The sequence below is a fragment of the Pongo pygmaeus genome, chromosome 15 (genome assembly GCF_028885625.2).
Source record: "Pongo pygmaeus isolate AG05252 chromosome 15, NHGRI_mPonPyg2-v2.0_pri, whole genome shotgun sequence".
Classification (NCBI taxonomy): Eukaryota; Metazoa; Chordata; class Mammalia; order Primates; family Hominidae; genus Pongo; species Pongo pygmaeus.
In genome coordinates this window covers 91,519,307-91,533,238 of record NC_072388.2, presented here as the reverse complement: position 1 = coordinate 91,533,238, position 13,932 = coordinate 91,519,307, and the positions used below count along the sequence as shown (strand labels likewise).

The window sequence follows — 13,932 nt, the reverse complement described above, 5'->3', positions numbered from 1 at the left end:
ATGAGGCATCTGTTTTGGAATTGTAAAGACTCACGGTGAGAGCAACAGAGCCCAACAACAGGACCACGGAATAGACCAGCCCCCGGCTGTTGATCTTCACCTGGAAAATCAAACACACGTGCCCTGAGTCTCTTGACTGCTCAGAGCCAATCCATCCAGAAATCCTAGTGTGCCTGGGCCAATGCATTCCCTCATCAGGAAAACACAGGTGTTTACAGGTGACCACATGGTCGTGGAGGGTCAGGAAAATATGGATTCAAGTCACGACCCTGCTCATCTGAGGAGACGGCCTGGGATGGGGAGAGGCACGCCAGCGGGCTGAGGTGAGGAGTGGAAGTGCAGACATCCCTAAGGTGCTCTAGAAGCCGCTATGGAAAATGGGTGTCTGAGTGCCAAGGAGAAGAGGAGGTCATCTCCCAGAGCCTCTGGCTGGAACTGGGCCAACACCACTATCCTTCTGGGTAAAACACATCTGTTCAAGGTGAGAGGAACTTACTGTTGATCCGTAATTAACAACCATGGTCTGCAGGCCCCACGGTACGCCAAGTCCTACCAGGATGTCAAACACGTTGCTTCCTATGGTGTTGGAGACTGCCATGTCCCCAAGGCCTGCAGGGGACAACAACACATTTATTTTATAAGAGCAGATCACCAGAAGCCTGTATTCTTTCTCCTAACTGTTCTATCAGTGCCATTCCTTGGAAAGGAATTCCTTCTGCAAGGACCTTACATTTCTAAACCTTTTCATAAGGCCTCAGATCCATGCCCTTCCTGAAGCCTAAAGGGGACTATTATGGGTTGACTGTGACCCTCCAAATTCATATGTTGAAGTTCTAACCCTCAGTACCTAAGAATGTGGCTTTATTTGGAGATAGGGTCTTTATAGAAGTAACAGGTTAAAATGAGGTCTTTAGGGTCTTAATCCAATATGACTGGATTTTTTCTTCACAATAAAAATAAACTCATGCCAGTGTTCAGTAACCAATAACATCAATTCATTCAAATTTAATGACAGTTTTATTAAACTAAGAATCTCATGTCACACAGCATTCGCAGTGCAGGAGGTCACAGTTATTAAAAAAATAAATAGCGGAATAAATATACTCATTATTTACAACTTTTCAACTCGATGATCCTGCTTTGCCCGTTAGAGAGAGAATGAACAAAGATGGCGGTGTTCAGCTCAGCGTGCCAGAACGATCTTGGGGTGACTTGAACAATGTGTGAACAGCCCCAGAAGTTCTTGGTTTTAGTTGTTTTTAAGGAGGTTCTTTCAGGACACAAGAGTCCTTATAAAAAGGAGAAATTTGGACACACAGGGAGAACCTGGGCAAAGATGAAGATAGCCAAGGACAGAGAGGCAAGAGGGGCCTGGGACAGATTCTCCTTCAGGCTTCTGGCCTTCGGAACCACGAGACAATACACTTCCGTTGTTTACGGCACCCCGTTTGTGGGAACAACAGCCTAGCAGATGCATGCGGGCCCTTCACGATCTCTCCTGCCAGGCTCGTCAGCTGATGTTCTATGAGGACTCCCAGCCACTGCACCTCACTTCATGTACCCAGCTACCCTGGGCTGGAGGCCGGAGTGGGGCATAACCTCACGTGACAGAAGATGAAACTGAGGCTTGGGATGTGCCCAAGGGCACAGTTTGCAGGCAGCCCAAGGTCACCTGGTACAGCATCCTTTTTACCAAGCCTTGAAGCATATTTGGGACCCAGGCAACAGCACCCACGACCCTGCCTGGGAATCATAGGATATTGGATTTTATGCCCTGGTAGTTTCTAAGGGTGAGCTGTCTTTCCCCAACCAGGCTAGAAGCACATCAGAGGCTGGGGCCCATGTCCTCGTCCTTCCCCTTCCTGTCCAGCTGTCCAGTATCCAGCTAGCCACACAATCAGGACGTTAGTAACTGGAGAGGCATATAATTAAGAAAGCAAACTTTTATAAGTAAGACTTGTACTGGCTGGAATCTGCCCTAACCCGGCCACTTAGCCATACTTCCACACCACTGTCCTAACCTGGCACACATACGCATGTTTTTGGAATGAACAAACCTGAAACGCAAATGCCTAGAACCACAACATTGCTTTGGTAGCTGGCACATACGGCAGCCAACGCAGATCGGCACCCACACAGGTGGCCCATCTCTGTTCGACTGCCAGCCCACCTATGTTGCATAGCTAGGTCACCTCTTCGTCCCCTGCTTGTTGCTGTCATCTGTTGACCCCTTATACTCCTCCTCCCAGCCTGCCCCAGGCACTTCTCTGAGTGACTTCAAAATCTCTTAGCTTAGTCCTGTTAGGAGTGGTGTCTCTGGGAACCCGGCCTTCTGGTCTCTCAGTGTCTGGTAAGATGCGGGAACATGCAGCAACTATTGTGGCCCAGTTAGTTGCACCTGGTGAAACGGCAGGCAGTCCAGCAGGTCAGGCGGGTAGGAAGGTGCCTGAGTTTGCAGAGGAGGGGATGAGCGGGTCTCAGGTTTGGTGGACTTCCCGCTCTGCACAAACGGGGCTGCCGGCAGCTGTGTGAGCCTTTGAGGACTTCTAGGGCAGTGCAACTCAAATTTTAGTGAGAACAGGAATCACCTGGGGGTCTTGTGAAAATGCAGATTCTGATTCAGTGGGTCTGGGGCAGGGCTTGGGAGTCTGCATTTCATCAGCTCCCAGGTCAAGCCGATGCTTGGGGCTAGGACCATGCTTTGTGCTGGGGGCCTGGAGGGAGGCCCGGATATGGTGCCTCTGGTTAGAGCACATGCTGCACAGCCTCCTGGTTTGTGCAGCAGGCTCTGAACAGGGGTTCCTGGATCTTTTGTCATCAGGAAGCTATTTTTTTTTTCTTTTTGAGATGAAGTCTCCCTCTGTTGCCTAGGCTGGAGTGCAGTGGTTCACTGCAACATCTGCCTCCTGAGTTAAAGTGATTCTCCTGCCTCAGCCTCCTGAGTAGCTGGGATTACAGGTGTGCGCCACCATGCCTGGCTAATTTTTTTTATTTTTAGTAGAGACGGGGTTTGCACCATGTTGGCCAGGCTGGTCTTGATCTCCTGACCTCAGGTGATCCGCCCACCTCGGCCTCCCAAAGTGCTGGGATTACAGGCACGAGCCACCGCACCCAGCCAGGAAGCTATTTTTAACCACATTTGTTGGAGTCCCTCTCAATCATATCAATGTTACCCTGAGGACAATTACGCACCCTCCACCCCGGCCTCACCCTTCCTCAGTTTCTGTACTTCCACATTTCGCTGTACCCACTCTGAGATGATGTGCTGCTTCAGAGCCCCATCTGTCCCTTGGTCCTAAAAGAGACCCTTTGTTGATCTCATTGGGACACTCCCCACTCCTGCAAGCCCTTAAACTTCCAGCACCCTAACACCCCTCCCTAGCCTGAACTCCAGGGCCAGTTGTTTAAACTGCACATTCCCTTGTCCCTTGACCTTCCACTGTCCACCCAGCTGACTCTGGGTAGGGATGAACTTGTCATCTGTGCACCGCTGGAGCCGGCATGACTGAATCCCACCAAGTTCATGTCGCTGAACATCGGCCAGGACCCCGGTGCTCACCAGCTTTCCTTGTACTCACTGTACTGGGCTGAGTACCCTGCCCCCATTCATGTCCATCTGGAACCTGTGAATGTGACTTTATTTGGAAATAGGGTCTCTGAGGAGGTACTCAAATTAAGGTAAGGTCATACTGAATTAGGGTGGGTTCTAATCTGATGACTGGTCTCCTTATAAGAAGGAGGAAGTCTGCCAGGTGCAGTGGCTCATGCTTGTAATCCCAGCACTTTGGGAGGCTGAGACAGGTGGATCACTTGAGGCCAGGAGTTTGAGACCAGCCTGGCCAACATGGTGAAACCCTGTCTCTACTAAAAATACAAAAATTAGCTGGGTGTGATGGCATGTGCCTGTAGTCCTGGCTACTCGGGAGGGTGAGGCAAGAGAACTGCTTGAACCCGGGAGGCAGAGGCTGCAGTAAGCCGAGATCACGCCACTGTACTCCAGCCTGGGTGACAGAGTGAGACTCCATCACAAAAAAAAAAGAAAAAAAGAGGAAGAAGGAGAAGGAGGAGGAGGAGGAGGAAAGGAAGGAAGGAAGGAGAGGAGGAGGAAGAGGAGGAGGAGGAGGAGGAGGAGCAGGAGGAGGAAGTCAACACAGACATACCAAGGGAAGAATGCGGTGTGAAGGCAGAGGCAGAGATTGGAGTGATACAGCTACAAGCCAGGGAGACCCAAGGATTGCGCGACCACTGGAAGCTACGAAGGGGCAAGGAAGGGTCCTCTCCTAGAGCCTTCAAGGGACCATGGCCCTGCTGACACCTGACTTTCAGACTTCTAGCTGCCAGAGCTGTGAGACAATGAACTTCTGTCATTTTAAGGCACCCCGTTGTGGCACTTTGTTATGACTCCCCTAGGGAACTAACACGCTCACATCAAAGGTCACTCAGTTAAATTCCATTCCTCCCTCAGCTGCTGTCCCTAACTGTCCCCATTCTCTGTCAGGGCCCTGCCGACCAGCAAACGTACTCCCACTCTTCCTTTCCCTCACCTCATGGTTTCTCAGGTGCAACTCACTAACCAACCAATCAACCCTTTATCTTGGAGGAATAACACGTCCTGTCCCTCTTCCCAAAGCCAACCTTTCTCTTTGGGCACTGTTCTCTTCTCCTGTCTCCTGTGAGATTTTACGCCATTATTCACCCATCCCCATCCCTACACTTTCAAACTCTGTGCTGCGAGGAAGATCTGTGGATGTCCATGCTGGGATGCTACCTTGCTAGCAGAAAAGGAGAAGTCAGTAAAACCTGCACTTGTTACAGCTCTTTTGTTCCACCATCAAAGCTCATACACTCACTCCTTGTGTTGCTCAGCCCATGCCATGTAGTAAGCCCAAAACAAACACCACCAAACAAACCAAAACATTACACACGTTCTAGAGGTCAGAAGAAGAATGGGGGAGTTGGATGTATAGGATGTCAGTGCTTTGCCTTTCTGGGACCAGAATGTTTCTTGTTATTAGCTCATTTGCTGTATAAAGTCTGGGTTTGGCCTCTGTTCAATCTCACATTGACTGCTAACCTCAGAACATTTTTGTTTTTATACAACCACTCTAGCAAAAGCATCTAGATAGAGGTCTGGAGGAGTTCATCTTGGTAGCATTCTCTCTGTGAATGGAATCTAATAAATGATGCTTTCTAGATGTTGCAGTTTTTCTCCATAGGAGGACTTGACAACTGCCAGTCATAAGAGCCACAACTTGGTCAACTATAAGTCAGGCAGGGATGAGGACACAGCGGCCTGCACTGCATGACTATGAGGGCTGAGGCATAATCCATACCTTGTCTCGCCACAATTAAGCTGGCCATGCAGTCTGGAACACTTGTCCCTGCTGCCAGGAAAGTAATGCCCATGATGACATCCGGGATCCCAAGTGTGTATCCGATAATAGTCACCTGCAGAATGCGGGGTGGAGACATGAACTCTCAACCAACAGTGTGTGGACTAAAGAAATATTCCTAGTATTAGAGACACTGTAAGCATAGGAAACAGTTATTTTAGAATTACTGGGGCTGCCTCTTTTAAAACAAAACAAAACAAAACAAAACCCACTGAACTATAAGGCTAAGAAGCCAAAGCATGGAAGGATGGAAGGAAGGAAGGTCTGGAGTGTGCACATACCAGAGTGCTCAGGACCAGGGATGCCACATGAACCCTGCTTTACCCTGGACTCCATGCCCAGGCCCTCTGAGCCCTCCAACACTCAGGCTTCAGACAGGGAAGCAGATTCAAGTCCAGGGCCCTGGCGGCTGGTCTTGGCTCTGCCCTGACTATCTGCGTGACTTTATAGAAGTCATTTCTTCTCTTTGGTCCTCAGTTTCCCCAACTGCACAAGCGTTCTGGGGAAATGGACAATCCACTTCCAAAGCCTCTCCCTTTTGACACTGATATTCAAGAATCATTCTTCCAAAGTCTTGGGGGTGAGAGATGTATTAATAAAAGGTGGGGGTGTAGAGGATGGACAGGTGGGGCTTCACTGCTTGCTGGAGCCTCACCAGGACATAGGGAAAGTAAGCACAGGGTGCTCAGGTGGGCACATCTTGCATAAGCAGAGATCAAGGCTACCATGGGCACTGTCTTCTTTACAGAATTTTACCGTCAAGGCCATTCTACTCCCCCAAACTGAGGCTATCTGAAGTTCAAACCCATAGGTAAGAGTGCCCCAGTAAAGTGGTTCCGGTGACCCCATGACCCTGGTTTAAGAAACAAGGGTGGGGTTTATACATCAAGGTGGTGGGGGTTGGAGTGTCCTGTCTCACTGATAATTAGCAGAACTAATTTAATCATATGGTTATTTTCTGTAACTAAAGAAGAATTTCACATATTCATTAATTTGATCTTCCTGATTCTCACACCCACTCAAATGTCATGAAATACTTTTTTTTTTTTTACTTGTAATGTTGTTTTGGGAATATACTTCAGTAAGAGAAATCACTGGATCCTTTCTTTAAAATGTAAAGATGAACTGGCCTTTAATTTTATTCAGAAAAATTAAAAATTGCAAATCCAATTCACTCAAGGCACAGTTTTCATTATCTCTGATTGTCATCTTTTTCTAGGGAGGTTTTTTTGGTTTTTTTTTTTTTTTTTTTGTGAGACAGGATCTTGCTCTGTTCCACAGCCCAGGCTGGAGTGCAATGGATTGACCATGGCTCACTGTGGCCTCAACCTCTCAGGTTTAAGCAATCCTCCCACTTCAGCCTCCTGAGTAGCTGCAACTACAGGTGCATGCCACCCTGCCTGGCTAATTTTTTAATTTTTTGTAGACACAGGGTCTCACTATGTTGCCCAGGCTGGTCTTGAACTCCTGGGCTCAAGTGATCCTCCTGTCTTGGCCTCCCGAAGTGCTGGGATTACAGGTGTAAGCCACCACACCCAGTCTCTAGGGAGTTTAGACAGTAACTAATTCCAGATCTTCCCCATCCCCCATATGGAGTGGGCTGTGGGGACTTTAATCTTCATCATGGAAGCATGGAAACGGCATTGCTGCATCTCATGGTGAAAATGGCTAATATTTACTGTCATGAGCAACCAGCCGTGCTGCAAACTCAAATCACAATGCTTCAACAAGATGAAGCAAGATTAGGTTGAAACTGGGTATAATGCACACAACACTAATTCAACACAAGAAGGGCACTATAAGAAATCACACTACTCAGTGGCCAAACTGTGTATTATTCAGCGATGCTCATGATCATCTGACTGTTACCAGGTAATCACCCTTAATTGGCTGTTGGTTTCAATAAGTGGCTAACTACTGGATGCTTCTGACACGGTCTAACCAAACTGTTTTGGGCTGGGAGTAGGGTATGAAAGGGAGTGGTCAGGAGGGACATGCATGAGGTCCTGGGGGACTTGAATGTTCAAGTGTCCCCATGTCCCCCATTCAGCTGAACCAAGGCCAGGGTGTTCTAAGTGTGAGTGCCTGGGGCTGGCGCAGATGCTGGAGTCCTGGAGGCTTGGAGTGGTTCCGTCCCTCCTGAGTTACATGACTTGTTTCATTCACTAAAACACAATCACAGAGTCCCTCCTGAGCTTCCTTTTGGGATACAGAGCTCTAAGCGGGTACCAGGAGAAAGGGAGAAAGGGAGCAGGCTGGGGGCAGCGCCTTCCACCAGCTGGTGTCTTGGGGAGGCTCTGCCACAGGGACAGGAAGGCTGCTGCATGAGTAAGGACACTCACAGAGGCTAGGGCAGGTCTCTGATCAGCCTGAGGAAGCATTTGAGGTGAGGGAGCCGGCCAAAGGGTGGGATTTCAGGAAAGCACAGGCAAAATGGCTCCCATACACTGTTTAGAATTCCAGTAATGCGCTCGGAGGGATGGGGGGAGGTGTGATTGGGTTGGGAGAGGGAAGAGACAGGATTGGCCAAGTGCCTAGAATGTGCTTTTCATTCTCCCAATGGCCTTGTAAGAGAGCGATGATCACCCCCACTTCATAGAGGGAGTCACCAGCTTCCGTGGTTTGCAAGGGGTAGGACTAGGATTCAGTGCTGTTCTCATGTGATCCAGGATCCTTTGTTCCCCACCAAACGACACAGTTTCTCTGGAGTTAAGAGAAAGGTGGCCCCTGGGCCAGCATGGAATGTTTACTGACCCTGCTGTCTCTCATGTCAAGATCGTTTGCCTTCTCTGCTGCTGGTGTCAGGCATTAGGAGGAGAATAAAGGGACTCGATGCTAACCACTAGGGTGTAAGGGGCCGAGAGTGAGTTTCACAATCAACAGAACTGCAGCCATGCTGGAACCGCTTCCCCTCTCTTTGCTCCTGGGAATGAGGAGGAGAAGCAGGGACCCCATTAGGTGGTACACAGAGAGTGGGAAAGGAGGCTCCCGTGTGGCCTGATCCAGCCCAGCCCAGCCGATGAAAGGTTTATATGGGGACTTGTCCTGTATGGCTATAGGAGCTTATGAGGAGCTACACCAATGCCTCTCTGCCTGCAAAACTCCCATCCAACGAAATCTGAAAAGTCCAGTAGCAAACTGAGAGGCAGCTTACGGTAGTAGTTGAGATCATGGGCTTAGGAGATCAATACCTGGGTCCTAATCCTAACTCTAGCACTCACTAACTATGTAACCTTGGGGAAATTACTCAATTTCTCTATGCCTCGATTTCCCCCATTCGTTAGATGGAGATAATAGCACCCAACCCATGGGGTTGTTAGGAGGATAAGAAAGAGTTTATATGAAGTGATTAAACCAGCACCAGCGCATCGGTGGGGGGAGGAGCATTCCTGGGCAGGAGCATGGAACAAGCTGCCTTATGTTCAACCTCATCTCCTTTGACTCCAGTCTCCTTCCTTCACATTCCCTTGGGACCCTGGAAACCAAGGGGGCTTGGTGATCATCCACCTGTCATATTGCTCTGCCTATAACACTAGAACAGTGTGATTTAGGCTACCTGTGCAAAGGTTGGTCTCCTTCCCTCACACTCGAAGGCAGGCACTGTGCTGTGTCTCTGCAATCCGGGTACCTGGCACAAAGTCATGCACCTCATTCAAACCCTTTTCTACTGAGAAATACGCTGTGGTCAGTGAGGCCAGTGACTTGCCCAAAGGTGGCACAGCAGTACCTGTGGTTAGCCTTGAACCCAGCTCCCCACCTCTCCCTGTCTGTGCACACAGTCCACCCCCTGCTCCCCCCACTCACCAGCCACACCATGATGTAGGAGAACACAGCGATCCACAGCGTGGCGGTGATGAAGGTGACCATGAAGAACTTCTCCCAGCGGGGCTTGCTGCAGTTGGGAATGGTGACGCACAGGAGGAAGATGAGGGGCCAGGTGAACACCCACTTGACCTTGTCCCCTCTGGCCTCTGCAGGGTGAAGGGGCAGAGCGAGAAAGGAGGGGGAGAGAAAGACACTGGGTAACACACCTGCCAGTCTACCTGTCGGTTTAGTCTTCAAGCTAAATAAGAGAATGCCACCGATGTGACTCTAGGCAACTGACCTTGCAGAATCACAGAACTCCATAATGTCACCCTGGAAGTGGCAAGACAATTCAGTAAGTGTTTGTTGCTTGAATAACTTAAGTCATTCCAAATCCTTCATTTGACAGGATAAGGAAAGTGAGGCTGAGTGGGAACAGACTCACCCAGAGGAGCTGGAATGGGGATGTGAGTTATGGTTGGGCTTTGGAGACAGACAGCCCTGGGCTGGAAGCCAAAGGACCTTGAGAATCCCAGCTCTACTTCCTCCTCTGACAATAATAGCTTAGATGTAACAACAACAGGGCAGCAATAATCAACACATCCAGCATTTGCCATGTGCTGCAGGCACAGTGCTAAGTGCTTTGCATCTTACTGGTTTCCTCATCTGTTATATGAGAAAGTTATCTCCTTCTTGGTTGTTGCAAGAATGATGTGACAGAGTGTACATAAAACACCCAGCACACGGGGCCTGGCACACAGCAGGTGCTTTGGAAATCTCAGCTCCTTTGTCCCAAGGTCATGTAGTCAAGACTGGTGCAAGACTAAATGTGTGCCCTGGCTGGCAGTCCAGATCTCACTGGCCCCTAACAAGGGAATCCAGAAACAATTCAATGGAGGAAAAGAGGCCTCATAAGCCATTGAGTGTAAGCATAGTTTCCTTAATAAGCCACTGAATATAGGTGTGCACAAGCAGGTTAAAAATTGGCCTGCTCGTCAATGAAATGGTGGAGGAAGGACTTCTGCAATTTTTATTTTTTGTAGAAGCATTGAGAACAACAGCAAAAAACTGTCAGAATCAACATTTTCAGGGCTCTGGAATTAACCTAAGGTTTGCAGCAATCCAGGGAATGTCTATTTAAAAAAATCAGTTAGACCTTAGTAAGAACAGTGAACTCTGTGGAGTTTTAACTTTCCCTATTTTTATTCCTTCTTGCCAGGTCTGGAGTAGCCTTGAAATCTAGCAGCATGCAACCACATTGAAAAACAGCAGGCTAGCAGCCACAAGAGGGGGCAGAACAAGGTTGGAGGACCTCCCAAGTTCATTCCCATAGAATTGTTATTATTTGACCTGTCTGGTGGTTTCTTAGAAGACTCCACTTTCAAGGCTGTCTTTATTTTACCAGAATCTGAGCTTACCCATTGTGAATGGCTTTTTTCTTGGAGGTGTTTGTCAAAAACAATTAGAGGCAATTATTAAATCATGTTGCTGGGAGTGGCATATGACAGCTGGGACAAATAGGTTAACCAAAAAGCATAAAAGGAAAAGCTGGGAAATGAGACATCCACAGTGGGCTTTGAAAAGCTCCTAGATATCTCTGAGAATCTAATAGACCATAAGCATGCACAGGGCTGTGCCCAGGGTTCTTCACATGCTCAGGAAAGACTCGAGACTGCTGTAAGCTTTCACTTCTGCCTAACTTTGAGGCTCTGTGCAAATAAGAAGGAAAGGCTACTGCGGAGTTGTGAACTACCCGCCCAAGTGTTGGAGGCATGCCCCAAAACACATACAGAGTCCCTTGGCAAAGACTGGGAGATCGATTGGATCCAGGAACCTAGGGAATTCTCTGTCTAATCATTAGCTGACCTCTAGGCTAACCTAGCAGAGACTTCAGTGGCCACACACAACAAAGAATATGAATTTTACAGAATTAGTTTAGAAAAGTCACTAAACAAGCAACAATAATAAAGAGTAACAACCACAAACCCTAGAACAGGAGATAATCTCCTGTTCTCCAACCACAATGGAACAGAATTAAAAACCAATAACAGAAGAAAAACTGGAAAATTCACCAATACATGGGAAATGAAATAACATACTCCTAAATAAAGGGTCAAATAAGAAAGCACAAAAAAATAGAAAATACTTTGAGATGAATCAAAAAAATGTAACATACTAAAACTTGAGATATAGTGAAAACAGTACTTAGAGAGGAATGTATAGCTGTAAAATACCTATATTAAAAAAGGGAAAGATCTCAAATCAATGACCAAACCTTTCTCCTTACAAAAAATAAAAGAAGAAGAGCAAATAAAGTCCAAAGAAAGCAGAGGGAAGGAAAAGAATCAAGGTTAGAGTGAAAATAAATGAAACAGAAAATTAAAAAAATACAAAGAATCAAAGAAATTGAAAGTTGCCTCTTTGAAAAGATCAATAAAATTGACAAACCTTTAGCTAGACTGACCAAGAAAAAAAGAGAGAAGATTCAAATTACTAAAATCAGGAATAAAACAGGGACATCACTATGAACATTACAAAAATAAAACAAATTATTAGGGAATACTACAAACAATCCTAACAGACAAAATTCTACAAAGGTACAAACTACCAAAACTGACTAAGAAAGGAATAGAAAATCTGAATAGATTTAAAACAAGATTGAAACAGCAATTTAAAATTTTCCCTTAAAGTAAAGCCAGGACCATATGGCTTCATGGTGACTTCTACCAAATGTTTAAAGAAGAATTAACATGACTCCTTCGCAAACTCTTTCAAAAAATAGAACAGTAGGGAACACTTCCCAATTTCTTCTATGAAGCCAGTATTACTTTGATACCAAAAGCAGACAAAGACATCAAGAGTAAAGAAAACTACAGACCAATATCCCTTATGAATACTGATGCAAAAATCCTTAACAAAATTCTAGCAAACTGGAATCCAGTAACATATAGATAGGATTATACACCACCACCAAGTGGGATTTATCCCAGGAATGAAAACTTGATTTAACATACACAATTCAATCAACGTAAAACATTACGTTAACAAAATAAAGGGTAAAACTACACAATCCTCTAAACTGCCACAGAAAAGACATTTGACAAAATTCAACACTCTTTTATGATGAAAATACTCAACAAACTAGGAACTGAGGGAACCTTCTCAACTGGGTAAAGGGCATCTATGGAAAACCCACAGCTAGCACTTACACTTAACGATTAAGATTGAAAGCTATTACAACCCTCCCTTCCCCATCTCACTGCAAAATCAGGGACAAGATGAAGATGTCTGCTCTTACTCCTTCAACACTGAACTAGAGATTATAGCCAAGAAAATTAGGCAAGAAAAATAAATAAAAGTGATTCAGATTGGAATGGAAGAAGTAAAACTATCCCTATTTGTAGATGACATGATCTTGTATATAGAAAACTCTAAGGAACCCATTAAAAACTATTAGAACTAATAAACAAGTTCGGCCAGTTTGTAAGATATGTAATAAATTTACAAAATTCAGTTGTGTTTTTATACATTAACAATTCAAAAATAAAATTAAGAAAAAATTTCCATGTACAATGCCATCAAAAAATTTAAAAACCTAACATTTATGCGACAAAAGTAGTAGAGAATTTGTATGCTGAAAACTACCAAACATCATTGGAAGAAATTAAAGAAGACCTAAATAAATGAGAAGAAATCCTGTTTATGAATTGGAAGGCTTAAAATGGTTAAGATGGTAATATTCCCCAAACTTATGTATACATTCAGTGCAATCCCTATCAAAATCCCAGGTAGCTGAGCAGAAATTGACAAGCTGAGACTAAAATTCATATGAAAATATAAGGAACCCCCAAATAGCCAAAACAATCTTGAAAAAAAAAAAAAAAAACAAAGCTGGGAAATTTACACACTGTGATTTTAAAACTTAGGACAAAGCTACAGTAATCAGGAGAGACTGCTACTGGAAGAATGGAATAAAATTCTGAGTCCAGAAATAAACCCAGATATTTAAGGGTTTATTTATGGACTCGACATTTACTGGCATAAGAATGGAATAAAATTTTGAGTCCAGAAATAAACCCAGGCATTTAATATGTTGATATTTGACAAGAGTATCAAGACAATTCAACAGGAAAACAGTAATCTTTTCAACAAATGGTGCAGAGACAGCTGGATGCCCATAGGCAAAAGAATGAAACTGGTGCTCTATCTTATACCATACACAAAAATTGAATTAAAAAATGATTAAGACCTAAATATAAGAGCTACAACTATAAAATAACATGAGCACAACTCTTTATGACCTTGGATTGGGCAATGATTTCTTAAATGACACCAAAATCACAAGCAACAAAAGAATAAGTAAATTATATTTTATCAAAATTAAAAACTTTTGTGATTCATAGAATACTATTAAGAAAGTGAGGCTGGGGCTGGGCACAGCGGCTCATGCCTGTAATCTCAGCACTTTGGAAGGCCAAGATGGGCAGATCACCTCAGGTTGGGAGTTCAAGACCAGCCTGGCCAACATGGTGAAACTCTGTCTCTACTAAAAATACAAAAATTAGCCAGGTGTGGTGGCGCATGCCTGTGATCCCAGCTACTTGGGAGGCTGAGGCAGGAGAATCACTTGAACCCAGAAGGCAGAGATTGCAGTGAGCTAAGATCACACCACTGCACTCCAGCCTGGGAGACAAAGCAAGGCTCTGTCTCAAAAAAAAAAGAAAAAAAAAAAAAG

At 45.5% G+C, this 13,932-nt stretch overlaps 1 protein-coding gene across 1 annotated transcript in view; it reads right to left on the bottom strand.

Moving 5' to 3' along the window:
* Positions 1 to 13,932, bottom strand: part of SLC24A4 (solute carrier family 24 member 4) — a 179,076-nt gene that overhangs the window by 9,135 nt on the left and 156,009 nt on the right. The window contains exons 13-16 of the mRNA XM_054449275.2: positions 9,198 to 9,364; positions 5,334 to 5,448; positions 497 to 609; positions 35 to 100 (exon numbers count right to left, since the gene is read on the bottom strand). Coding sequence (XP_054305250.2) covers positions 35 to 100; positions 497 to 609; positions 5,334 to 5,448; positions 9,198 to 9,364 — 461 coding nt within the window. The remainder of the gene's footprint in view (positions 1 to 34; positions 101 to 496; positions 610 to 5,333; positions 5,449 to 9,197; positions 9,365 to 13,932) is intronic.